General features: G+C 44.4%; 1 protein-coding gene across 1 annotated transcript; it reads left to right on the top strand.

The window, feature by feature from the left end:
- Positions 1–9503: 9503 nt before the first annotated feature.
- On the top strand, positions 9504–26817 carry HSPA4 (heat shock protein family A (Hsp70) member 4). The gene is made up of 19 exons (XM_080555349.1): positions 9504–9816; positions 13059–13116; positions 14728–14868; positions 15480–15602; positions 16075–16174; positions 16553–16686; positions 18421–18665; positions 19058–19134; positions 19431–19582; positions 20563–20669; positions 20994–21127; positions 21596–21777; positions 22108–22197; positions 22716–22868; positions 23355–23480; positions 24433–24540; positions 24642–24761; positions 25143–25304; positions 25550–26817. The coding sequence occupies exons 1-19, from the start codon at positions 9710–9712 to the stop codon at positions 25754–25756; spliced, it is 2526 nt and encodes an 841-aa protein (XP_080411475.1). The 5' UTR covers positions 9504–9709; the 3' UTR covers positions 25757–26817.
- The last annotated feature ends 139 nt before the right edge of the window (positions 26818–26956 follow it).

The following is a 26956-nucleotide window of genomic DNA, read 5'->3' as shown; positions in this document are numbered from 1 at the left end:
CAGCTAGTATTTTTGGCTCCTGCATCACCTCCTTACGGTCCCTGGCACAGGGGGAGAGGTCAAGGGACCATAAAAAAAAAAAAGGAGTAGCAGTGGCTGGAGCTTTCTGAGGGCACATACCTGGCAGGCAGCCCCTTGGGGCTCTCTGCCAGCTGGCACAAGCAGAGCGGCCCCTATCCTGAATTCAGGGAAGCCAGGAATGTGGCTTCATACGTTTGCTTTATCAAAACTCTTTGTTATGTCATGGGATCGGTATTAAAATAATAACGTCAATCTCGCTGCAAAAATCCTCAAGAAAACATCCTCTTTAATGTTGAATTGGGATTACTCCTGCTGTTAGTATTCCAGGATATTTTATATCCAGCCATTCTCAGTATTCATCCAGAACTGCCCTACTGCAGGGACAACCGATGGGCAGTGCGTGGGCATTCCACCAGACCTCTACGTTCACCAAAGCAGATGAACCATTCTAGATCCTTAGTAGTTTAGTAACAGCTCTGTGGCTCTCTAAAATGTGCCTCTTGGGAGTGGACGGTATTCATTTATTATATAAAACAAAAATATATATTGTATTTTCTTACATTCCATAACATCCAGCAGTACCAGTTGGATCAGGGCCTTCCTGTGATAGGAAATGTAGGAGTAGGATTAAAGACAGACCTTGGTCAGAGCAGCTTACACTTCCTTCAAGACGAGGTACAAGGTGGAAACACAGATGCATAAGAATAAAATATATGTCACACATAATACAGCAATAAAAATCTGATTTTTTCAGGTGATGATCACCCCACGTCCTGAGGTGTTCTGCCTCTAATGGTAACTTGTGCTGGTTGGACTTGATGACCCCGAAGGTCTTTTCCAGCCTAAATGGTTTTATGATTCTAATATCACAGCCTGGAAATACGAGAGCCAGAACTTCCTGCTGTGTCACACATGAAACATGTCAGAGCAGGGACGGTCACATTTTCTGGGAACAATGGCACCGATTAACTATCACATGGGGAAGGTATGGTACTGAGGAATTCTTAGATATAAGCAGCTCCAACTCATCAGGATTAATTACTGTGTGATGAATTGAATATTGTGGTAGTTCCTGTCTCCAAACTCTGAAATACCAATGTCTAAGGCTAGTGGCTCTTTCTGTATGCATCTTGTTTTCCTCTCTATCTGGCGTTTGTTGTGGTATCTAATAATTGTCCTGTTTTGGCTGATGCTCTGTGGTAATCTGTGAATAATTACGTCTGGCACCATAGCTACGTTCTGCTGTGTGATGCCTGGTAGGTTATAAACGCATCAGAGTCTGGCCTCAATATCTGAATCTTGATGTCTGGCATCTGACTTTAATGGAGAAAGTCAGACAGAAGCATTTCCTGTTTGGGGATTGATCTATTTATAACAATCCATGCTTACAATAAATCCCTGATCCCTTTTTACCTCAGAATCACTTAAAATCTTGGAGTAAATTACACACCGATAGCAGTATCTGTACTCTACCCGACCACATTTGGTGCTGCTGGCAGCTGCGACGCTCTCTGCGTGTCACTGCAGCAGAACCACAGTTCCCCCAGCGTGCCGGCGCAGCAAGGGTTGTGGTGCCACGTGCCAGCACGCTCACGGAGCGCGTGGGCTGTTCCTTACACAGAGACCTTAAAGACACACCTGGTACTCGAGCAACCCACTAAAAATCCTGCTATCCGAGAAGTTTGAAAGAGCGCTCGCAACTTCAGAGTCCGTGGGTTCCTGCAGCCTGCAGCCTCCTCGGGGCAGCGTCTCACAGCCGCTCCTGACATTCGGTAACTCCCCGTGGCACCCCTCAGAGCGGGATGCAACTCCACGGGCCGAATGTGCAGAGTCACGGCGTGGCGCTCAGCTCCCTGCCAAGGGCGGACGGAGCCGGGCTGCTGCTGCTCAATGAGCCGACTGGGACCGTAAATCCTGCTCTTGCACACCAGGCTGCTATTTAAAGTTGCCGTATCATTAACCTATTTCTAAATACGCTGGGCAGGGAAATTGCTTTCCGAAATGTGCCCCTCTCTAGACAGGAAAGGGGGGGTACGCAGACAACACAGGAGAAAAAACCGGAAGGTGCTGAACCTTCGGTGGCACAGACCTCGCGCTGCCTTGTCATGCCATCGGTCGCTCCCACTGTGCTTCCACCTCCCTGAACTTTTCTGTGCCTCTGCATTGCTCTTGAAAGCAAGGTGTCACGGTATTTGTTAAGGGTTTGTGTGTGCAACAGGAAGAACGGAGCCAGAGCTTTCTCAGGAAGGGCTGAGTCAAGGAACAAACAGTTAAACCTCCCTCGCCAAGACTGCCGGTACTAGTACCACTCACACAAAACTGATCAGTCTTCCAAAACGACAAGCAGCTCAGTAGCTGGTAGTGCTACTGCTGAACAATAATGACAAACTGGGAGCACTAGCGATGGTGTCACTTGGCATTTTTTTAAATGGGCATTTTACCTTTTTTTTTCCCCCAGCTCTCTTGCAGAGTAACGCAGAAGGCCCTTATTCAGGCAGAACTGCAGGCTAGAAAAAAAACTCAGTGATAAGGGCTACAGTAAACAGACTTCAATCACGCCCTGTCCAGAATTTCTTGCCGCCATTCAGCTGTACCTTCAGTAACTGGGTTTACGCAAGGTACTCCGTTAAGGCAATAAATACATCGCTGCTGGCCAGGTTGCTTTGCTTCTTCACGGAGGAAGCAGGCTCCTGTGCAACTCTGTGTTGCTAGGTTTGGATATACAAACCACTTCTTTTAAAATTGGCTCAGGTATTTCTAAGAAGCACGACAGCCTAGGATAGAGGAAAGTCTTTCACTCTGTTTTCTGTCACTGACTTACGGTAATGGCTTTCCCCAGCCTCAGTTATTGTACACGGGTGTCAGTCAGAGCAGGATCAAGTCCTGTCCACCCAGGGCAGTGACATGTTGGGCTTAACTAACAAATTAATGAGCAGCGTTATTAACAGGCATACATACTTACAAACATACGTTTTTCAGCATGCCGATAGCTAACACTGGGACATTCAAAATTCTGTGGAAAATCACATTTCCTAATTCAGAACAAAAAGCAAAAAATTCGGCATTGCCTATGAAATAAAATGCCTGAAAGAAATGAAGTGCTATTACCAATGCATGTTTTATTTCTCTAATTAAAAACTTCCCTGATCTGATTCTTTTACTAGAGCATCTGGAGTCTGAATTTCAAAATAACTTAATTCCCAAGCAACAGTGCCCAACCTGTAGCGTAGCTCTAGACTGCAATCCAGGAGCAGGGGATGACGTCTGGCAGTGGTGGAGCTTCCACCAGAACCCTGACAGAAGGTGGTTTACCAGAAAGTCTGGCTTGGTGCTGGACCGCCACACATTTGGGCTGGTTCTGAATCAAATACCAAAGTTGCAGTTACCAAATCAAGTATTTAAAAAACACAAAGGAGGGTTTTCTGAAAGTTCTTCTACCTTTTCCAAACACCAGTTGCCCTAATGGAAGACACTGTCTCGCCCTACAGAGCTTTCCTTAAAAATGTAGCCAACCTAAAATGAAGAAAATCCCGAGGTTTATCAGCATCACAAGGGAAAACAAACAAACAAAAAACCAGCCACGTGAAACTACCGCTTGCTACAGTGAACGTTGAGCACAGAAGTGGTACTCCGCTGGTCCCTTAGAAGTGGTGCAAAGAGCAGAACTCCTGCTTCCCACCAGAGCGTTCTGTGCGTGCTCGGTTTATGTGATAGTTTCCTCCTGCCCTGTCTGATGGGTTTCAGACTGGCCTCAGTCACAGCATGCTGTAGCACACCAGGGCAGGGGAACTCCAGGTGACATCCATCTGTTGTGATATTTCAGCTTGTGAGAAACAGAAATATGGGAAACCCTCCCTATGCATAAAAAAAAAAAAAAGCAAAACAAACTCAAAATATCTCAGCTATGTTTCTCTGTCTCATAACTTCCCAAGCAAGGTGGGTTCCTTCATTCCCTCTTCTGTGTATTTTCCTTGCGGTAGGCGTTGCTGAACATATTGACGTGATATTGGTGTGGTGAAGAGGTCTCCTCCATCAGTCACAAATAGTATTCGTTTCACTACTTAATAGGTAGTGGAAGATGGGACAAGATAGAAATACGGTGTACAGAGAATTAATACTAGTGTGGGGGTAGGTCTGTTCTATTAAAATTGATGCATGCACTGAGAATTTCTATCCGTAACTAAAACCCCAGCCTGGCTCTAGGTAGGAACATTCCCGGCTGGCGGAACAGCAGGCTCCTTTGGTATCCGCCATATAAACAGACAATTAGAGGGAGGACAGAAAGCTGGAAGAAAAAAGATGGGTCAGCTGGAACCGCTACTCAACCTTCGTGTGAAGGAAGCTTCTCGAGCCTCAAATCGGGTTAGGCTTCCTTGGGTCAGCTGTTGTCAAACTACAATGGAAGGGATAACGCACCCCCAGAATCTGTCATCTAAATGGAAGTCCAGCCACAGTTCCATAGAAATTAAAAGAAAAAGTGGGCTTTATTATTACAGGGCATTTAAACAAACTTAATTTATGATCTTAACCTCAGATACCAACAGTCGGAAGTACTGGCTAGCGCAAGACAAAATTCTTTAGACCGAGAAAGCTGGTACTCCCGCTTAGAAAATGCCCTAACACGGTGTCCGTTTGGCACTTGCCACCTTCAATATGCTGCTCTGGATTTTGAATGCTTCCAATCCGTGCCGTGCCGCCTGTGAACCTGGGGCTCCCAGCCACCCTCCTCCCGAGGGAGCGGGGCCGGCAGTGTTACTATGGGGATGTTTTGTTGTCCTCGCTGCACCCTCCGCAAGTGCCTGCGCCGTGACTCTTCCGAGCTCCAGCCTATAAAACTCGGCAGTATTTTTAGCTCCTCGGCTCACATTTCAGCGAACGCGAAGTATCTTTGTGTGTCAACAGATCAGAAATGGCTCCCGACGGCGCGTGAAGCATGTCGACGTAGCAGGGACGTAGTTTGTGCAGATTGTGGAAGCTGACATCATTAAATATATCGCTGGAATGTATTAAATTGATATACCAAAAAATTCAGATGTTTTTCTTCCCCGGGAATGCAGCCACAGCATACAAAGGAGCCTCGGTGGCAGACGAAAGGGACGCGCTGCCCGCGGTGCCTCGCTCCCAGCCCGCAGCAGAAGGGCCAGGCCAAATTTTCAGCGGATTCTTCAAGATTTAGTTTGGTGGGCCGCTATCTAGCTCTCACTCTTCAGTACCTGCAATAGCTTAATTGGTAAACCATGAAATCTAATCGTATTTCAAGCTTGAGGGGAAAGTATGGAAACCAGAATAAGGGGGAAAATTGTCTTTTCAACATCCGTTTCACTGCAAATTCTTGAGATTAACTGCACCGGGGGAAATGGCCCCAGAATAACTTTTCACAGGACGGCAAGCTAGGATTTTCTGAGAACTGCGTTATATGTGGCATGATTCTTATTAGAGTTCGGGGAACACGATACCCCAGCTCCCCTCACTCCAGGAGATCGCAAAGCCCATTTGTGTTTGAATATCCCAGAATAGCACTATGAACCATACATTAGATGACATGCAAGGGCTATTTACAGCAGACCAAAGAATAGCCTGTGACAGGCACCAGCTAGGGCTTATTTTAAGCTCATATTCGTTTTCACGTTTAGCCTGTGCTAATGAATTACAAGACATGCCTCTGTAAACAAAGCCTGAAAACACTGGCCTTACGCTCCTGTACTAGAATGGCAGATCTGTGGTTTGTAGGCACTTGTGCTTAGCATATGGATAATAGGAGAAGAGAGGGAATTTAATCCGCCAGGCCGAGGTTTATTTGTGCAGTTCCCAAGAGAAATAAGTTTCAGAAAAGTCTTGGGGCTGTCAATTAACCTAGATGCGTTATCCTTTTCTCCTTTTCTTTATACCCTTGGCTTTTGAGGAATAGATATTCGCAGTGTCTGTCATTATACAGAGGACCTGTTTGCAACTCAAAGCAGTGAAATGGTGGCAACAGAACAGAACATTATTCCTTCTTCACAAAACACCCATGAGTTTTAGGCCACATATAATCCTTACGCTTTCAATACATTCTCTGTCTTGTCTGTTCATATACACAGCAGTAACGTAAGCAGCTTGGTAGCAACATACACGATACATTCAAAATAACAACAATATGTTCAGGCAGGAATAGGAATAGGAAACCCTGATAGGGTTTCGCAGATTACGTATTTAAATGCATAAGAAAAAGGCAAGTTACTCAGAAGAAGACAATGTCTGCTCAGATGTTAGAAATTAATGTAAATTCATGTGGTTCAGTGCTGCGCTACTTCATAGCTGAGTTTTGCCTTGATATTTCTTAATGTACTGGGACATTTCTAGCAAAATGCGCTAGAAAACAAGTGAAAGGAATGATAAATGTGCAGATTTTCCCCCATAATTTCCACCGTGTCAGATTTATTTACTCTTGATTTTCATGCTCCGGGTCGCCTTGAATAATTAGATCTCAGGACAGAGTTTTTAAAATATAACAGATACCTCTATTAATTGAAAGCAGAAAACCACTGAACTTAAAATCCACAAGCTCTTGGGAATTCTCTTCCAGTAGTAACCCATTTTCAGAAGCTGACGGACAGTTTAACCCCGAAAGGTTTAAACACTGTAACGACCTCAGTGCCCACCCAAGCAGACGGCACGGCCGTGGGACACCGTCCACGTTTCGGACGTAACACATCCCATCCCCAAAGGTAACTGTGGCAAACCTGCATGCTTCAGGCATGCTGCTGAAACATCAGAAGTCAGCTCACTTCCCTCCGACTGAACACCACGATACTGAAGGTACTGGGCATCAGGCTCATACCACAGGGGATATAAAAGGTAACGGAACTTGTGTTTATTCTTTCTTTAGTCCCTTACTGTCGTACTGGGGAATGGATGGAAATGCAGTTGAAGAATGTGCTTTCAAATCAGGCTGCCCGCTATTCCAGACATTTTTTTTCCTCCCACTCTTCATTTCTCCCTTCTTTTGCTCTCATGTTTCAGTTCCCCTCCATCCTTCCCCGTGCATTTTGCCCCCCACAGTGACATAGGCAGGCTTCGTTTCCCAGTTTGGTTTACATAGGAACAGAAGCAGTAAAGAAATTAAGACTTACCTTTTGAGGCAGTAGGTAAAATCCAGTAAGCCGACTTATTCCAACCGGTACTTTGCTCTTCCATTTTACAGTTGCTCTCTCTACTGCAAAACAGCCATCATCAGGTAAGAAATGATAGAGCCTTATTAAAGAGGACGTATTGGGAGAGTTCAGTGTACATTACGTGTTTCAGCCATTATCAAATCCTGCTTATTTCTTAGCAGGATTTATTAGTCTTTTCATGTGCTGTACAGTAGAAGTCTCATTTTTTTTTTTATATGAAAAATGTTGAGAAAAAAAAAAAAAAGAGAGTTGGGAAGACCATAGAATCAGACCCAACATGACAACAGCCCAGATTCTGAGCTGATTTAGGCACTTTTCCCCAGCTGGCTGTTTGTGCTGATCAGAACAGCCTGTTTGGGCCTGTGGGCCCTTCTCCCCCTCTTCCATCTCCAGGGGCAGCAGGATTTATTACAGTCTTTTCATGTTTTGGACAGTAGAAGTCTGATTTTTTATAGCAAAAACATTGAGAAATTAAAAGAGAGTGGGGAGGACCGCAGAATCTGTTCCCTTTCACATCCCAGTGTAACAACAGCTCAGATTCTGAGCTGATTTAGGCGTTTTCCCCCAGCTGCCTGTACGTGCCGGTCCGAAGGGCCTGTTTGGGCCCGCGGGCCCCTCTCCCTCTTCCATCCCCAGGGGCAGCATCTGCTGCTCCGACTGCCCGGCTGCGTCCCAGCACAGCGCCCTAGCAGGGGCCAGGCAGCCACAGGCGAGGACAGCGGGGAGCCGTCCTGCGCTGCAGGCCGCCCTGTGACGCCCGTCTGTCACTGCTCCCTTCGCTGGCAGCTTCTCTCGTTTTGAAAATGAAAGTGAAAAAAAAAAAAAAGAGGAAACTCGATGATATTCCGGCTTTTAATTGTGCCTCGAGCATGTGCTGTGCGATGCTCTCCGCGCAGACTGGTGTCGTTTTGTTGGCACCTTCCCTTACTCTCAAGGACGTCCGAGGTTAAACACTTCATTATTATTCTGTCATTAGCACCATGATGCAATTCCCAGCCCACCTACAGCTGCCAAAGCAGTGTCACTGAGCACGCCGCGAGGAATTGCAAGCACTCGGAGCTGAGGCTACTCAACAGTCTTTGGGGCAAGAGTCCTTCCTGGTTTAAATATTGAATTTCTCTGCCATGTGTCTTCTGTATCATTAAAACCAGGCGCAGCGGTGTAAATTTAGGGCCGGGAATTTGGAAGCGTCCTGTTTATAGCGCCCCGCGCTTCCGTACTTTCAGCACGTTTTATCTCAGAATTAAAAACATTCCCGAACGTTACGTTTCACGACATCCATGGATGTAAGTCAAGTGTCCGAGTCGCGTTCGTGTCGGGACGAACCGGCCGCTCCTTGGCGCTTTGTTCCCCGACCTTTCCCCCTGGCAGAGCTCTCCTTCAGCTCCCCTCGTCCCCCCGGGGCAGCAGCTGGAGCTTTCCCGCGTCGATGCGGCCTCGCCAGGTGACAGACCTGCGCCACGCGAGACAACAGCCTCTTTGCTTTTTTTCCCCCCGAGTGACAAGCCCTCATGGAAAGCGGGCCCCCTTTCTGGTCAATCGCTTACCCGCATCTTTTCTCCCCAATTCCCCGTGACGTCAGGCACGGCCCTGCGGTGCCTGCGGGCTGCGGCCCGCCCCAGGGCTCTCCCAGCACCACGGGGGAACGCGCCGGAGCTCCGCAATCCTGTCCCCACGAAGGGTTTTTATTCCTGCGTGCTCGCAAGGCGCCTGCTGGCCGCGCGCTGCCCGGGACAGCCGACGTAGCTGTGAGTCCGTGACACAGGGGCAGCGGCCCAGGCTCCGAGGATGCGCTAACAGTACCGTTCTAATGTTATCAGCGACTCGCTGCCCTGTAAGGCCCGCTGGATACAGAGGAACCGCGTGTTAGATTTTATTGGTAGCACAGGTGCAAACTGACTGACTGCTGGGCACAGCCCCGCTTTTGTGCTATCTCCCCGGGACTCAGGGACGCAGCCAGCCCCGTGGGACGCCCCAGCCCCGCCGCGTGAAGCCCCCCCCGGGGGCACACGGCGCTCCCCAGGCCGCCGGCACCGCCCGGGCCTGCCGGGAGCCGCGGGGCGCCCCTCACGGCCCCGCCGCGGCCGCCTCACGCGGGGGGGGCGTGGCCAGGCAGGAGGGGGCGTGGCCACGCGCGGGGTGGGCGTGGTCTGGCGCGGGGTGGGCGGGGCCAGGCGCGCTCACGTAGGGGAGGGCAGCCCCCGTGCGTCCCGCCGAGGGGCGGAGCCGCCGCGCTCCCTCCCCTCCCCGCTGCGCTTCCGCGGCCGGGATTGGCTGGGCTCGGCGGTCTCGCGAGAGCTGCCGCCCCCCCCCCCCCACTCCCCCCCCCTCCCAACCCCGCACCCGTCCGTTGCTCTCCCGCGCGGCGCGGCGCGGCCCGGCGGGATCCTTCCAGAAGTGCCGGCCCCGCCCACCCCCGCCAAGCCCCGCCCCCCTCCGGGCCGCGCCGCCGCCGCGCATTTAAAGGGGCCGCACCGCGCCTCGCCTCACCTCAGCGCTGCGCTCCGCCGGGCCGGGCCGGGCCGCGCGGCGCCATGTCGGTGGTGGGCATCGACCTGGGCTTCCAGAGCTGCTACGTGGCCGTGGCCCGCGCCGGCGGCATCGAGACCGTGGCCAACGAGTACAGCGACCGCAGCACGCCGTGAGTCGGTCGCGCGGCCTGGCCTGGGCCCGGCGCGGCGGGGGGGGGGGGGCAGCCCCGTGAGGCGAGGCCCGGCCGGCGGCGGGGGATCCGGGGCCGGCCTGCGTGGGGCCGCGGCCGGGCCTGTGGGGGCGGGCGGCGGAGCTCGGGGCCGCCGTGCCCGGCCCGCCCGCGGGAGGGGAGCGGGGGCCGCGGCCGGTGCCGGGGTGCGGGGCCCGGGGCTGCGGGAGCGGCTTTGTTCCGGCCGTGGAGCTGCCGGGGGCCCGCCGGGCTGCCCTGCTTCCCCGGCCGTGGGGCGCCGTGAGGGCCGGGAGCGGGCAGCGACCTCCCCCGTCGGCCCTTACTGCCCCCGAGAAATACGGGAGCGGAGCGAAGCCCCTTCGATCCGTCGGCTGTGCTGGTTGAGGGCCGGTCTCTCACGTATCCCGCCGGTACGAACAATAAACGCGGGTACACCGGGGCGATGTTTAACGCAAGGCGTTTCGGAGCAGTTTCCAGTAGCTGCGGGTAGCTGGTGCTCGGGGAGCTGGGGTGCTGCCTGGGTGTGCCTGAGACACCTGCACGGGTCCCTCCTCAAGGAGGGGGGTGATACACAAAGTTACCTGACACAGCACGCATTTCAGGCAATAATTGAGTTAGCTTTTCCTATTGCACGTTAGCTTTGCTATCGTGTTCACAGAATCACAGAATATCCCGAGTTGGAGGGGGCCCGCAAGGATCATCGAGTCCAGCTCCTGGCACCACCCAGGTCTACCCAGGTCTACCCAAAAGTTACATTGAAAATGTTCTCAGCAGCGCTTCGCTCTCAAGCGCTGTTCTGAAATCCTTTGTACACCACACTGAGGGCATGCAGAAAATGATGCGGTGAGCATGCACACCTGTACCGAGAGGTGGTCGTAGTGACCAAAATGTCCTGGGAGCAGGGAGCCTGGTTCAGAAAGTCAGTGCTGAGCGTTCCTTCGGAGTGAGCTCTGCAGGGGCCGTGTGAGGTGCTGCACGTGTTCCCTGAGCACCGATTCCTGGTGAGGGTTAGGCGGTGATCCCTGCGGTGGGAGCCAAGTTTTGGGAAGGATCAGCGAGTGTGATGTGCTGTGATCGCACGCAGTACGACAGTGAATCCTGCTGAACGCCCTCCTTGCAGCTCAGTGGCCCAGCTGATGCTCTGACTGAACCTGCTCTCAGCTCTGCTTTGCTTCTCCCAGAACCCTGTGGGGTTTGGAGTTGTGCACCCAAAAGTGGTGCAGAACAACTGTCCTTGAACGTGGTATTATTGAAATGGAGAAGTGGTGGAGATAAAGCTAGAGACGGGAGGAGGATTAAGGCAGTTTCCTTACCCACGAGGAAGAGGGTGCTTGAGTTACACCAAGTAGCTGTGAGCGACCTTAGGAAGCCAGTGCCATGCTCCGGTGTGGAGGCAACGTGCTGCTGGGGGCTGTGGAAGTCCGCCAAGAAGGGACGGCGGTGGGGGCAGGCAGGAGTGAACGTAAGGCAGTGCCTGCAGGTAGCTGCTAGGTGCGTTGGGGAGTTCAGCGCCCTCCCCCAGTTGCTGCATTAGACCTCAGCTGACCTTCACTGTGATTATGTTTCTATTTAAAATGCTATGGTGAGTTACTCAACTTCCAGTAAGTTGTGTAATTAATAGTGTAATTTGTATTTAGTGGGTTACCCTGGCTCCTCTGAAGCCATTTGGGGGATGAGGCTGGCAGGCTGCTCCCCCCCCCTTCAGTTACGGTTCTGCTGCGCAGCCCCGGTGCGGTGGGGCTGTCCAGGGGCACGGCTGCCTCCGTGCCGAGCAGGTGCAAGTGTGGCTAATGTGGATGAATTTAAGTTATTCCAGCTGTCATACAGAAGCCTGCCTATTTGGTCGTGGTGCCGTAACCCTTTTCTCGAGACAAACCTCCACCTTGAGGTACCAGTCTGACAGGGCTGGAGAGCTCTGCCCTACCGAAAGGAGCCGCGGCGTGCCGAATGCTGCAGATGGCTTCTGCATTTAGTAGCTGGATGTCCTTTTCTTCAGGAGAAAGGCACAGATTCATGTTCATGTCTGAATTTCTTTCTGGAGAGCCAGCTAAATTAATAACTAGCTTCCTGCTCAGGTTTCTAGCTGCAGCACTGCAGCTCCCGTCCCTTCCAGCGTGGGCCTTGGGGTTTGCCTAGTGCCAGTGAACCTCGCTCTTCATTAACTAATCCCATGAATAATTGCTTTAGAAGGTTTATTCCCCGAACATTAATTCGGTTGTAATATTTGCTTAAGGGGATGGGCCTTGTTTCATCTGTTAAGGTATTAATAAATTGGGCGCATATATTTTCAAAATGAAAAACCAAGGTAATTATCTTCTTCCCTCCGTTCTGTTTCTGACTGTTTCCGTTCAGAGGGCCAATTCTAAACCTTGGGAGAAGTTGAAATCTGTTTCTTGGGGCAGCCCGATGGCATCATCCTGCTGTAAAGCTGTCTCGATTTGCTGCATACAGATCACTGTGGGCTGTGAATGCTTCATTAATAGCAACGATCTGCCTAATGGCAGCTTTTCCTCTGTAACTTCTCTTCAGTGGTATGAGAAACTTGGATTAGAGGTCAAGGTAGAAAGGGTTGGATTTAGTTTAGGATTTATACAGTTTTCTTGAGTTACATATTTAGCAGCTTAGTAGAACTAGGAATTTCTCCAAAAGGAGGTTTTCTTCTGTTTTCTTAGCTCTGCAAGAGCTAAGCAGAGCTTGGGGTAAAGTATCGTTTTTCCCTGGTAATCTGCGTTTTTATTTCAGTGAGTGCAGACGAAAGCCATGCGCACCAGTCTTTATCTGCATTTTTTTCTTTAAACCTGAAAAGCTTAATTAGCATTTTGTACAGATATGTAGGAATAATTTCTTAATATTTGACTTGCCTCTTATTTCTTCTGATCAGCTGAATGTTTCCTGTATTATTAGCCAACAATTTATCTTTGACTGGCTTATATGCAAGGATAATTATTAAGTTCAGTGTCTACCCCTTTATTACTTAGCTATAAAACTTGAAGTAGCGTGAACAAGTTCTAGTGCAGCTCTTCAGTGAGGAGCAGCACAGTTTCTAAGTTGGAAACTGAGTGCCTGCTTCTTTCCAGAGGTCACAGAAATAGATTCTCTGCATGCAAAGTGACCAACTTTCTTAATGGACCAAATGTTAATTATCAACGCTCTTACCAAAAAGCGTTGACTGCTGATGTTCAGTGCAGAGGTACCAATCACTACCAATCTTCTTGTTCTAGATCATGCATAGCCTTTGGACCCAAGAATCGCTCGATTGGCGCTGCAGCTAAAAGCCAGGTGAGTGTACAGCTGGGGTGAAAGCAACTTCAGGAGTCAGAAATCGGGCTGTCACAGGTTTTTTCATATGTGAAGCTTAAAAATGGCTCTGAACTGGCTTCCTAGTGTCAAACTGTAACAAACAGCTGAACTTAATTCAGTTGTTGAGTTTGTAATGCTGCTCTGTCATCTTGGGTAGGAATGTAAGGGCTGTATGTAATGACATGGTGGAGAAAACATTTTTTGAGTCAAATCTGAAACACTTTGTTACAGGTATAAGTTCTGAAGCCAAGCAATAGTGTTTCATCCTACCTTAGCTTGTCTCTCTGCATTAGGGTAGTTTTTAATTATGTGGCTATATTCTGTACAACTCCTAAGTGCATACCTTTAGTAGAAAGGGGACAAACCTGAGTATCACATATAGCTCCTTGACTCTTCGTGGTTGAGTTACAGCCTAAATGTCTCTTAGACTTTCTTACTCATACTTACAAGTTTCTATTGGTGTAGGCAGGTAAATATGCTGTAAGGACCAAGAAGTTTAGCTGACTTGTCTTGCTCATGACATTTGGGTCCTGTATCGTATCTTGTGTTGCTGTGAAACACCAGTAAAACTTTTTGAAGTGCTCTCCAGGAAGTGACTATTCAAATGCTTGAATTTTTTTTTTCTTAGCCTAAAATACCTAGAGCTGTGTGAAGATTCAGTATCTAGAATACAAAAATGACAGGACACAATCGTGTCATTCAAGAGCAGAAGAACTGCACTAGAATTCAGTGTAGATGTTCTTCTGGAACCGAGTGTTTGCTTAGCTTAAAGAAATACATTGATACAGAGAATCCGGTAGATAATGAGGCTTGTGCAGAAACTAAATTTACAGGAAGTCAAACCAATCAAACCCAGGTTACTTAGGAAATCCATTTCACTGGAACTGAATCACAGGTAAACATGGTGCAGTGCTTGTCTGCGTGAACATTATTGTGACTTTCTTCTCTATCTTGTTGTAATATAAAAAGAATTAAACTAGGATACTTGTACTGTGTGAAACATCAATGATTTTTTCATTTCTACATTTGTACTGATCTTTGCTGTTAAAAGAATTTACCTTTTGTCAGTTAAATCGAGTTGACAGTATCATCTTGGGGCCCTCCTGACTTTTTAAAGCTTCATGACAAGGTCCTTGAGCAGTTCTGTAAGAACACCCACCTGTTGACTGTCACATGCATGTGATGGACCTGATGTGGAATCTGCATCACTATGCTTGTTACACTTGATAACTTACTGGCTGCAACACAGTAGAAAGGTAGGGTGGTAGGAAACAGGTAAATGGGGCAAGACACTTTCTTGTATCCTACGTGTACGCTATGAGAATGGAACGCTAACTGCTTTGTGGTTTTGATAGACTCTTGGCTCAGTTTTCAGGCATACATTTTACTTTAAATCTTTGATTCTTGTAGGTTACCTGAGAGATCAGAGGGAAGCTGCCTTCTAGCATCTGCCCTGATACTATTCAGATACAAATGACAAATCTTCAGCAAGAGAAGCCTGAGAACCAAACTCTGTGTAGCTGTGTAGTCTTCTGTTTGAAATTCAGATGTTCCCCTGACAAGTTGTATTAAAGATTTCTTTTCCTCTAGGTTATTTCAAATGCAAAGAATACAGTACAAAGTTTTAAAAGATTTCATGGTCGTGCATTCTCAGATCCCTTTGTTCAAGCTGAAAAAACGAGCCTTGCCTATGAACTTGTCCAGCTGCCAACAGGTTCAACTGGCATCAAGGTAAGTCTGGAGTATTTTAAAGAACAAGGGGAGGAAAGTGATGCTTCCGTTTATCTCTTGGTTTTGAATCTACCTGCTGCGATTCCTGTTCTTTTGTGACTATAAAAATCAAATCTTAAATAAAAGGCGAATAATGCAGGTGGTCTCTCCAAGTGTGAGACTGATTTTGCAGTTAGACAATTGTTTTTCCTTGCAAAGCCAGTTCAACACAAACCACTTGAGCAGTGCTTTTCTTTCTGTGGTGGATTTGGAAGGCAGCTATTTGACCAACATACTTAGCTGCTGCTCAAATATTGGAAGGATGTAAGAGGTGAGCTTTACATGTCAGGTGAAGTGGTAGAAATTTCCTTTTGAACAGTGCCTGAATTTCTGATTTGGATTTCAGCAATAGCTGGTCAACTTACTTCAGAGCAGCAGGGAGGGAGGGATCCTAGACACTGAGCAATCAAGACTCAAAACTGTGTCCAAAGTAGCATTGTATATATGAATTCTAAAATTCATATTCTAGTATTGTGTATTCTTTACTTGCTGTAAATAAGATAGGCCTGCACTAGTTCTGAAGCTTGCTTTCAGTAAAGACTGTGTAATGTACATATGATTTCTATTTGAAGGTCATGTATATGGAAGAAGAAAGAAACTTTACTATTGAACAGGTGACTGGAATGCTTCTTACCAAATTAAAAGAGACAGCTGAGAATGCGCTTAAGAAGCCTGTAGTTGACTGTGTTGTTTCTGTAAGTATGTGATAACTAAGGCTGTTGTACGTTGTTAGTGTCATAAACTGAAAATGTCTTTGGTAATAGCACTAAATTGCCAATTAAACCTGATTATTCAGGACTTTCTCTTCTGCTTCAGACTGAGTCTTGTTCATGTCTTCCCCAAAGCTGGACTTACTTTGCTAACGACAAAGTGCCTTAAATTTCTGCTGTTTATCAAAATAAATATTTGATACCTGTTTCTTGTTCCGTGCTCCTAAAATGAGTGGTTTGTGAGAGGGAGTGAAGGAAGGTTCGCAACTCTTGTCTTTACATCACTTTTTTTGTCTGTTGCAGCTGAAATGAACATTGGAACAAATTGGAAGGATAACTTTGGGGTGGGGTGTGAAGGAGAACTGCTGTGCTCTATGCTGTCTCTACACGCTTGTGTGACTGTTCGCTGTGGATGGCTCTTTTAAATGTTAATAATGAATGTCTGATCTTCTTGCAGGTTCCATGTTTCTACACAGATGCAGAAAGGAGGTCTGTGATGGATGCTACACAGATTGCTGGTCTCAACTGTCTGAGAATAATCAATGAAACAACTGCAGGTAATGTCTTACTTTCTCTCCCTTTCAATCACTTAACACTAGTTTTATTAGATAAAATGGTTGCTGATTTGTCACTGATCCATGTCCTCTGGAATAGCTGCTGACCGTTAAGTTTCCAAAGCCCGTTTTTCATTACTTCAGAGGCATAAAGATGTTTCTGGAATACCTGTTTAATGGAGCAATATCTCTTCTAGGAGGGGCTAATGCTACTTAGTGTTCTTCCGTGTTATTTTTACATTGGGATTCTGTTTAACAAGAAGATTCTGTAGCTTGAAAAATAAGACGAAATGTTAATGCTGTTTACTGCTGTACCAGTTACTACTTAAAGGAATTACAAACCTGAATGCCCTAACTGTACCGACTCTTGTTTCTGTGTAGTTGCCCTTGCATATGGAATCTATAAGCAAGACCTGCCTGCCCTAGAAGAGAAGCCACGGAACGTTGTGTTTGTGGATATGGGGCATTCTGCATATCAAGTTTCTGTTTGCGCATTCAACAAAGGAAAACTGAAAGTAAACAATCTGTTATGCATCTGTTTTAAGTACCGATAGAAGTATTCATCAGTACATACATGAACTGTTACAGGCAAGCTTGCCTGTCTTTACCTAACCATGTCCAGGCAGCTCAATTTATAGTTTTAAAATTGCACTTTGGAGTTGAAAGTAGGGCAGGGAATGAGAGAGCTTTTTGAATGATACGTAGAAGAAGCAAACATACATTATTCAGTGTACCTTTGGCAAAGAATGAACAGCTTGGATTCAATTTTTACAGATGTTTGGGTGCTGCTTTCAAAAAAAATACTCCAGTCATAAGATCTAGTGTGAAAACAAATTCCTAGAATGGTGCAGGTGCAAACTTTGTTTTGAACACTTACTATGGTGCTCATGTAAGAGCGTTTTTTCTTAATGATGAAGAAAAAAATGGAAGCTAAGCAAGTTAGTGTACTTCAGTGTAAGTTGCCAAGACACTACTGTTTTGCAACAAATGCTAGCATTTCTTAGCTTTTTTACAATCAAGATTTCTGCAGGTCCAGTAGTTTTCCCTCCGCTAGAGAAACCCGAAGTGAAAGTTCAAGGAAGTGAAACGAGAAGGCAAAAGTTACAAAAACATACACTTTGTAGTTGTTTCCTCTTATGGAGAAAGTTAACCTAGTTTGTATTTCTCAAACTTGTTTCTGCTTTTCTGAAGTCATAGAAGTGTTGAAGAGATGCTTTTGAATATAAACAGTGCTGGATAGCAAAGCAGTTAAAAATAATGTAGAAATTGAACCTAGTCTGGGAAATATCAAGCTCACAAGGTTAGAGTAGAATCAGCTGAGGACTACAGGTGTTCTCTAGGTAGTTCCCTCATCAAAAATGAGCATGTGTATATAAGTTAATTACTTAGTTTCTTGTTTTATTTTTTAGCTTGATTTAAGCATGTTTCACCCTTGTGAGGCATCGAATAATAAACTGGGGTGTGATTCAAACTGACAGTAGCTAAGCAGAGCCTGGAAACTGTGGCCTGTTCACAGTACAGGTTACTGAACAGATTGTGTTGCTAAACCTTTCCAGATGTTCTTAAACTTCTTTTGAAAAGTTGCTGCTTTAGTGCAGAAAGATCGTATGCCCAAGGCTGCTTTTTAGCATTTGGGGTAATGGATATCTTTCTTTTGGAGCATATGTGTTTGCTGTCATTTGAGAAAACTATCATTCACAAAGAGGTCGAATACTTAGAGCTGCTAGCACTTGTCTGTTAATGACAGTTTTCTCTGATAGCGTTTTGAACGTATCTAGTACCAGCTACAAAAGTCGTAGGTAAACCTCTGGTTAGATTTGGTAGGCTTTTTAAAAACCTCTTTTAGGATGTGTACGACTACTACTGCAGCTGTAATTCATATTAGACATCAGATGTTAGTGAGGCACCTGCTACTTAGGTTGCCCTGAAATAAAAATAGTTTTACTGGTAGCAAGAATTAAGCTATGTCCCATAGTCATCTCTTACATTTTGTGATATTATTTGGAAAGGGGTTAGCCTTCAAACAAGGCTCATCAAAAGATTCCTTACTGGCAAGGGCAGAATATAGATGAACAGTAATGGATCCTTTTGTTGTGCCTGCGCCAGTATGTTTCATCTGTAGTAATGCTGTGGTATGCTTGCTTTGATTCAAAGCTATGTTAGAAACAGTGCTTTGACATTAACTGCTAATCAGTTTCACTGAAGTCATGATTAATTGCACTATTACTGAAGAGTTCGATTTTCTTAAGGTTCTTGCTACAGCATTTGACACAACACTCGGAGGCAGGAAATTCGATGAAATGTTAGTCGAATACTTCTGTGAAGAATTTGGAAAGAAATATAAACTAGACATCAAGTCAAAGATCCGTGCACTATTGAGGCTATACCAAGAATGTGAAAAACTGAAAAAACTGATGAGCGCTAATGCCTCTGATCTCCCAATGAACATTGAATGCTTCATGAATGACATAGATGTGTCTGGAACAATGAACAGGTAATGCAGATACTCTTACAAAGGTAAACTGTAGAGTGTACTTCATTCAAGTTGCTTCCTTCAGGAAGGAAACTTAGTATAAAGTAGTGGTGTTTAGGATTGGTGGGAGGAGGGAAATGTAAGAGGAGCTTGTGCAGGGGTTCTGCTCAAAATGATGATCTCTAAAGACAGCTCAGTGGCCTTGAATTCAGAGGAAGGGCTGTAAAGGTTACAAGTATGCCTAGACTACTAGAGCAGTTTATCTGGGATAACTGAGTGTAAAACTAGGATTGAGGAAAGTACACACTGCAGCATTTTAAAATGGTATTCTTTCAGTTTTAGCATCCTGTTGTATTTGCAGCTTTAACTTGCTTATGGTATGCTATAGTTTTATTTTTGGTGTCTTCCAACAGGAGCAAATTTTTAGAGATGTGTGACGGACTCCTTGCAAGAGTAGAAGCGCCCCTTCGCAGCGTGCTGGAACAAGCCAGTAAGTGTATCTGCGTTCTGTATTCTGCATGCAGAAAGGAGACGTCCTTAATACAAGCTGCTTCTGGCTGCTGACAGAACTTGGGCAGACTGATTAGCAGCGCTAACCTTTTCTGGCTTAGTTTTAAGCATTCTAGAACCTTTTCATAGAATCTAAGACCTGAAATTCTGACTGCTTAGCAATTTAGAACAAGCTTATAATAACGGTTGGTCTAGTATAACTTAGTTTACAATGTCAGTGTATTCACTTAAAACAGAACAGTTTAATCAATAAACTAATGTCTGACTCCTTTCTAGAGTTAAAGAAGGAGGATATTTATGCAGTAGAAATAGTTGGTGGTACAACAAGAATCCCCGCTGTAAAAGAGAAGATCAGTAAATTTTTTGGCAAAGAAGTCAGTACAACTTTGAATGCAGATGAGGCTGTTGCACGAGGTTGTGCGCTGCAGGTAAAAAGTGCTGTGTGCTTTAGCTGTGAATATTTTTATTGAAATCCATAAATACTTAAGCTGAAGTCCACAGGTAACATGAAGATTACTTCATGTGCATCATAGAATGGATTCACATAAGCTCCAGCAAGGTGGCTGGAAAAAACGAGTGGCAGTTTTAAGTGACTCCTTTGTGCTGTTTGTATAAGCAAAATCAGTGGGTCAGTATAGTTTGCAGTGAAACGTGCACTCTGCTCCAGCGGTAGCTGGAAACTGGTAGTGTGATAATGGTCATATGAGGACTCTTTTTCCTTTCCAGGCTCCTTTGGGAGCCTAAGTTAAACAAAGCTTCTTTACAGGGCTACTGATAAACTTGTCATATGGCAATTGCTTAATGATATGGATGGAAATGAAAACTTGGGTTCTTGCTAATGGAAATCTGTCCTGAGCTGAGACCAGAATCACCAAATGGCTTAAGCAGTAGTAAATTCTCTGTAGTTACTAGCGCTATGATCTTCTGAATGCACATTAATTTTGCTCTGATCACCTTATTTTCCTCTTCAAATGCTTAATATGTGCTTATCTCTGTTCCATCAGTGGTACAAACCAGCTGTTGGAATGTAATCTGTTTAAAAAGGGATTTGTTACGGTTTGTTTAAAAAAAAAAATCAATCCAACAACTGATACTGTCACTAAATCCTTTGGTTTACATTTTCTGATTTCTTGCGCTGGCACTAAAAAAACCTCAATGGCATGATTGTTCTGAATTAAAACATGTATTTGTTTTTAGAGTGAGCAGATCATGACAGCTTCCTGAAAGGGAAGGGTACATAAACACTTCTAGTGTTTACTATGCAGTTCCTGAGTCCATCAATCAGCATTAGTCTCCCTTAACTTAGAGTAATCCTACATGTTAAGCAGCTTAAATAGCTACTTGCTGAATTAAATTACTATTCACCTGAAGCCTGAATTTCTGTAATATAACTCCTTTGTTCTTTCAGTGTGCTATTTTATCCCCGGCTTTCAAAGTGAGAGAATTTTCTATCACAGACTTGATACCATATCCCATTTCTTTGCGATGGAATTCACCAGCAGAAGAAGGGTTAAGGTAAAAATAAATGTTCAGTCTCCTTGCATGATTACATACAGCTTAAAACTAACTGATAACAATTAGAGGATGTAGTACTTAGAACAATGTCCATCTAACAACTCAAACTTTGATACTTTCACTGAAGTTAGTGACAGTAGGGGAGAAAAGGATGGCAAAGTTTAGCGCTTCCTACATTGCTGTTGTGCTTGCTTTCATATAAAATATTAGATCTTTTGTTACTTTTTTAAGCTTTTCCCTAAGGTGTAAAGAGTATCTCGAAACAGTTTAACTTTGTCAGAAGCATCACCTCATGTGCTAAACAAGTACTATTTTCTTTTACAGTGACTGTGAGGTCTTTCCCAAGAACCATCCTGCTCCATTTTCTAAAGTACTCACATTCTACAGAAAGGAACCTTTCACTCTTGAGGCATACTACAGCTCTCCTAAGGAATTGCCTTACCCAGATCCGGCTATAGGTAGTTAAGGCCATTCTGTGGCTTTAAACTTTATTAATAATCTTGTACATCTTCCAGAGTTCCTTTTAATTACATAATTAGACTGGAAAGTCTGATCTACTACAAATGCTGTAGGGACAGGTTTACGAAGTCATGAATCTGCAATAAAATCTGTGGAGTAACATGAAGTTTATGGATAAGTGTTCTAAATGCAGAGAATACTGATGCTGAAGCAAACCTGAAAGGGGCATACTCAGAACTGTGAGGTCTCTTATTCTGACACAAGTAACTCCAGCTTTTACAGCATACCATAGACAATTTCTAATAACAGTATCCTAGTATTGCTGATGAAAAGGTCAAACTGCTTGGCTTGAGTAGGCTTTGATATCTTTTGAGTGCATGCTGGCAATCTGTTGCCAGCAATAGAATTTACTTAATCACTTCATGCAAAGTTAATCAAGTGTTTTTTTTCTTTCTGGGGTTGTTTAGCTCACTTCTTGGTTCAGAAGGTCACTCCTCAAACAGATGGATCCAGTTCAAAAGTGAAAGTTAAAGTTAGAGTAAATATCCATGGTATCTTCAGTGTTTCAAGTGCATCTTTAGTGGAAGTCCATAAATCTGATGAGAATGAAGAGCCTATGGAAACAGATCAGCATGCAAAAGAGGAAGAGGTAATGGACTTCGCTGCTGTTGGCTACTTGGAGGACATATGATGAAGCACAATTGGTCAGGTTCTGGAAAGTTTCTAGAACTTGTAAAAGGATTTAGTAGGTGTGTCTAGCAGCTAAGATACAGGTGTGATTAGGTACTAATTTATTTGTCACACCTGTGACAGATCTTGTGAAACCATGACTTTGAGGTATACGTGAATATACTCTTTTACCTAAAGAACATTAGGTGCAAGTAAAGTGATCAGCCTAAGAGCTGAAGCAGTGATTTGCATATGCATTGGATTAAACTGAATCTCTTTATGATAAACTGAATCTCTTTATGAATTTCAGAAGATGCAGGTAGACCAGGAGGAGCAACAAAAGACTGAAGAACAACAGCAGGCCCAACCTGAAAATAAGGGAGAGTCTGAAGAAATGGAGGTAAAATAAAAATCTGGAAGACTACTTTCTTATAAGATTCTTCTGTAAGATTCAGAAGAATGTGTAGTGTGTGAACCTATCATCCACTACCTTTGTCATAGCTTTGGATGCTAAACTTGTATTTGAAATATTTGTAGTCTTTATTGTGAATAGTTTTAAATACATAAATAGATTATTGGAGGCCTGTCAGGTGGCTTTGTACTGGTATACTGGTAAAATGGGTGAACTCTTTCTCATGGAAGAAATCATAATTTTCAGTACCTGAAATACTAAAAGGGAGCCCCTTGAAGCAGGGCTGGGGCATCGCCCCCATGAATGTAGCTAATGTGCTCAGAAGAGGTCAGCAGTTGCATTAATTCTGACTCCTTTGGCAGCTGGAATGTTAGACTGATAGCTGGTGTGCCCTTCTAATGCTGACATGTACTACCTCATTAATACTTCTATTGCCAGTCATGAATACTCAACTTGAACTAACTGGTGATACTGTTTTTTACTTTGAATATATTCCTTCAATGCAGACTTCTCAAGCTGACTCAAAAGACAAGAAAGTGGATCAACCACCTCAAGCCAAGAAGGCTAAAGTGAAGACTACTACAGTGGACCTTCCCATTGAGAATCAGCTGGTGTGGCAGATAGGGAAAGATATGCTGAACTTATTCATTGAGAATGAGGTAAACTTGTACTTGCCCAAGCTAAAAATGTCACTAGTAAATCTGTGGGGAATTTTGCTGTTCATTGAGCATGGTTAAATGTCAGTAGTGGTCAAGGAGAGGTGAATACAGTACCTTTGGGGTGAACAACAGTGCCCCATAGAGCCAAAAATGTATAATTCTTAAATGCTGTAGCTCTTACTGAAGATGAGTTCTGCAGGAAAGATGGTGATGATGATCAGTGATTGTCCAAAATCAGCTACAGTTAAAAGCTGTTTGGCAGCTGCTACCATGAGGGTGGCTGGTTCTTCATCTGGGGTAGGCTCTGCTGTGTTGGATGTCCCACCAACATTAAACTGAAATTTTGCTTCACGTACTGTCTAGAAGAGTTCTGTTATCCGCAGTTTGACTGAAGATTTTGAAATAAGCTTTTGTTAACAGGTATTGTGAAGACACCTTGTGAGATAATTAGCTTCTTAGCCAACTAATTTGACAACTTGTTCACAGGGTAAAATGATAATGCAGGATAAGCTAGAGAAGGAGAGGAATGATGCCAAGAATGCAGTGGAAGAATATGTGTATGATATGAGAGACAAACTCTGCGGTATTTATGAGAAATTTGTTACTGAAGATGTAAGTATTACTAGCTTGATCAACTTCTAACGTTTTCCTGCAATGACCAATTGTATTTTAATAACCTCTGACTGTATTAAATAGTATGCTTTAGACTGCATCTTTAGTATTTAAAATCTAAAATTGAAGAAATAATCTTTAACCTTTCTGGCTATGAAAACAACCTAAATGTGGACAAGTGGGTGGTACCCAGTTATATAGTGCTCAATTGCTGCATCTCTTTTGGAAAGGAGGCTGCTGTCAGAGCGTATGTTCTGACTGAAACAAACAAGGAACACTTGGACAATCTCTGAGGCAGCCTATTCTACTTCAGCTCTTGTCAGTATTTAGGAATGGATTAAAAATTGAAGAACAGCCCAATCTAGGAGTACAGTAGGTGGGATTTGTCTGACCAAATGTGCTACCTGAACAGGTTGCATGAAAATCCTGTGGTATTAATTAGCTTTCCCTGGCATGCCAAATGAGCTTGTTGTGATCATCATTCTAAGGTAGATGATTACATGTAATCAGGTGAATCACTCCAACCTCGACTGTATCTCCATTGATTATAATAGCAGCTTTGCTGGCAAGGTGTCTGTGGTGCTTGGTAATCTATATCGGCTAAAACTGGGACAAACCAAATGAGATTCATGGCACCTTTGCTAAAGATTGGTTTCACTCTATGACCAAGTCTGAGAACATAATAATGATTAAAAAAAAAATGCAGAAGATTAGAAAAACAGGCTTTTGTGACAATACTGAGCTAAACTCTTCCTTAAGTCTGGTTTCCACCACTAAGCTATACTGAAGAATTTCTATTTTTCAGTGGAAGTAGATAAACAGTTTCAAAGTACTTTACAAGTTCTCCCTCTTCTAAAAAATATAGCAGTTCTGGAAAGATTCCAGGCATCATTTAATAGTCTGCAGTCTACTAGAATTATCTTGCCTAACTATTTTGTATGGATTGCTTCAGGATCGAAATAGTTTCACGCTGAAGCTGGAAGATACAGAAAACTGGCTTTATGAAGATGGTGAAGACCAACCCAAACAAGTTTACATTGATAAATTAACAGAGTTGAAGGTATGTGGTAAAGAGTTTGGAAATGTTGATGCGTCCTTGCAATCTTGCAGCATTGTTGTGATTCTGAATGCTTTCTTGATACCTGTTTTCCTTTGTTTCAGACTCTGGGTCAGCCTATTCAAGCAAGATTTCAAGAATCAGAGGAAAGACCAAAAGCGTTTGAGGACTTAGGGAAGCAGATTCAACAGTACATGAAGACTGTTCATGCATTCAAAGCAAAGGTATTTCCGTGCTTAATTTCTGGCAAATACAAGGAAATAATGCAAACCTATTTTGAATTTTACGAAGGCTAATCAAAAAGATGGTGCAACCTCCTGATTAGCTGCTGAGTTCTGTCTGCCATGTTTTCAGAAGTGGGTGTTGGCTTGAAAATGGCAGCCTAAATCAGATCTTGATCCCTCTTGGAGGGGAAAACACCAGCAGCAGAACTTCAATTTTCTGTCTGATTAGATCTGTGGGTGATCAGGTTAATTGCTCTGCTAACCAGAACTGCCTTCTAGTTCAGTCTTTATGGAACTTTGCATGCTAATTTCTTTGAACTTTTAGCTTCAATTTGCGTATTTAAAGTACTTATTTGCACAGCTACTACTAATCTGTTTCAGGATGAGCAGTATGACCATCTAGATGAAGCAGATGTAGCAAAAGTGGAGAAGAGTGCAAATGAAGCTATGGAGTGGATGAATAACAAACTTAATCTTCAAAACAAGAGAAGTCTTACTTTGGACCCAGTTATAAAAGCTAAAGACATACAAGCTAAAACTAAAGTAAGTCTTTATACACCATTCCCTAGTTTAACAAATCCGTTTCTTGATCTAGTTCTGTGCTAAGAGGAAGACTGGGAAATCTGTAATAGAAGGACAGTGATTAGGTATTGCTGTTGGACAGGTACAAGGGAACATTACCTTTCAACTTTGGATACCTAACTGATGACGAAAGTAGACATGGCAAACATGTTTTGTATATTAACAGTTGTACTTCAACTTCTAAAAATATTTAATTTCCTTTCCAGGAGTTGGCAAGTATTTGTAATCCTATAGTCACAAAGCCAAAACCCAAAGTTGAACTCCCGAAGGAGGAGCAGAAACCACCTGAACCGAACGGACCAGTAGAAGGCCAGGGAGATGGCAACAGCGGGTCCCAGACTGCTGATGAACAGAGCGCTGCAGCTGCCCAAACAGCTACGGAAAAGAAGCTTCCTGAAATGGACATTGACTAACTTTCAGTACTTGTTTATATTATTGCAAACTACAATAAAGCTTTAAGTTGTCGACTTTGTATGTTCTGAATACAAATTGAAGCAAGTGGATACCACAGCACTCTTAGTACTATCTTTGGAGAGGTTTGGTCAGTGCCTAACGTCAGAATACTTAGGTAGCCAACTACTCGATCAAATAAGCAGTATTTCTTGCCATAGTCATTGTAGCTAGAAGCTAGAACTTCCTGGTATTCTTACCAGACCTACAGAAACAGCCCTAAGCTGTCTCCTTTAAGCATGTTCAGGCTGAGTCTTCTTTTAAAGAAGTGAGGCTGCAGAAGCTCAAGTCTAATTTGCTACACTGTTCACATTCTCCTGTGGATCATAGCACATCTTTATAAGAAGATGTCCATTAATATTAGGACTAGGAGAAAATAATGGGGGAGGGAGGCTGCTCTTTTGGGAGCAGCACAGTCTTTCATCTGTTTATCTTAGTCTAGCCCTTGTTTAAGTGTTAACACACAACTCTAGTTTTATTTTGATCTGCACTCAAACAACTACTACTTACACAAGGTATGCAAAGCAGTGGTCTAGTATCAGTACCTTTAGTCCTTAGGTGGTGTCCTCACTTCATGGACAGTCAGCCCAAACTCAGATTCATTTACCTAGTCTGTAGAATAGCAACTGTGTACTCTTAACAGATTGGCCTATGAATGTGCTCTTAAATATGAAAGTGTATATTCCCCAGCTAGTTCGACTACATGATTTCTGTGTCTCTAGCTAAATTAGGTGCTCGTAGAAAGAACAAGGACTTGTAGTCCAGCTGCCTATGCTGAAAGTTGACCGACTACTTCCTAACACTTTTTTAAGGGGTATGCTTGCTTCCTTCATGAGGCCTTTGTTTGGAATGCTTGTTTTCTTTTTCAGGAACAGAAACCATTTTTCTATGAGTTTTACGCAGTAATTTGCTTCTAGTGCTGATTGTCATTAAACTCGCAACCGTTAATTTGTACGTGTTAAAACCGAAAGTTGAAACACCCGTTCAGATATCGGAAGAAATAAATGCACTGGATTCTACTGGATTACGTCCTTAACCTGTCGTTTATCGTGCCAAAAGCGGGTCGGGGCGGGTGTCAGTGCTGTGCGGGGCGGCTGAGGGGCAGGCAGCAGCCCGAGGTACCGGGTGTTTTTTTTTTTGCTTCGTGTTCGGGTGTCTCCTGG

The sequence above is a fragment of the Anser brachyrhynchus genome (assembly GCF_964034855.1).
Source record: "Anser brachyrhynchus genome assembly, chromosome: 14".
In the NCBI taxonomy this organism is placed as follows: Eukaryota; Metazoa; Chordata; class Aves; order Anseriformes; family Anatidae; genus Anser; species Anser brachyrhynchus.
Note: the sequence above shows the minus strand (reverse complement) of the source record. Positions and strands in the feature narration are given on the sequence as shown.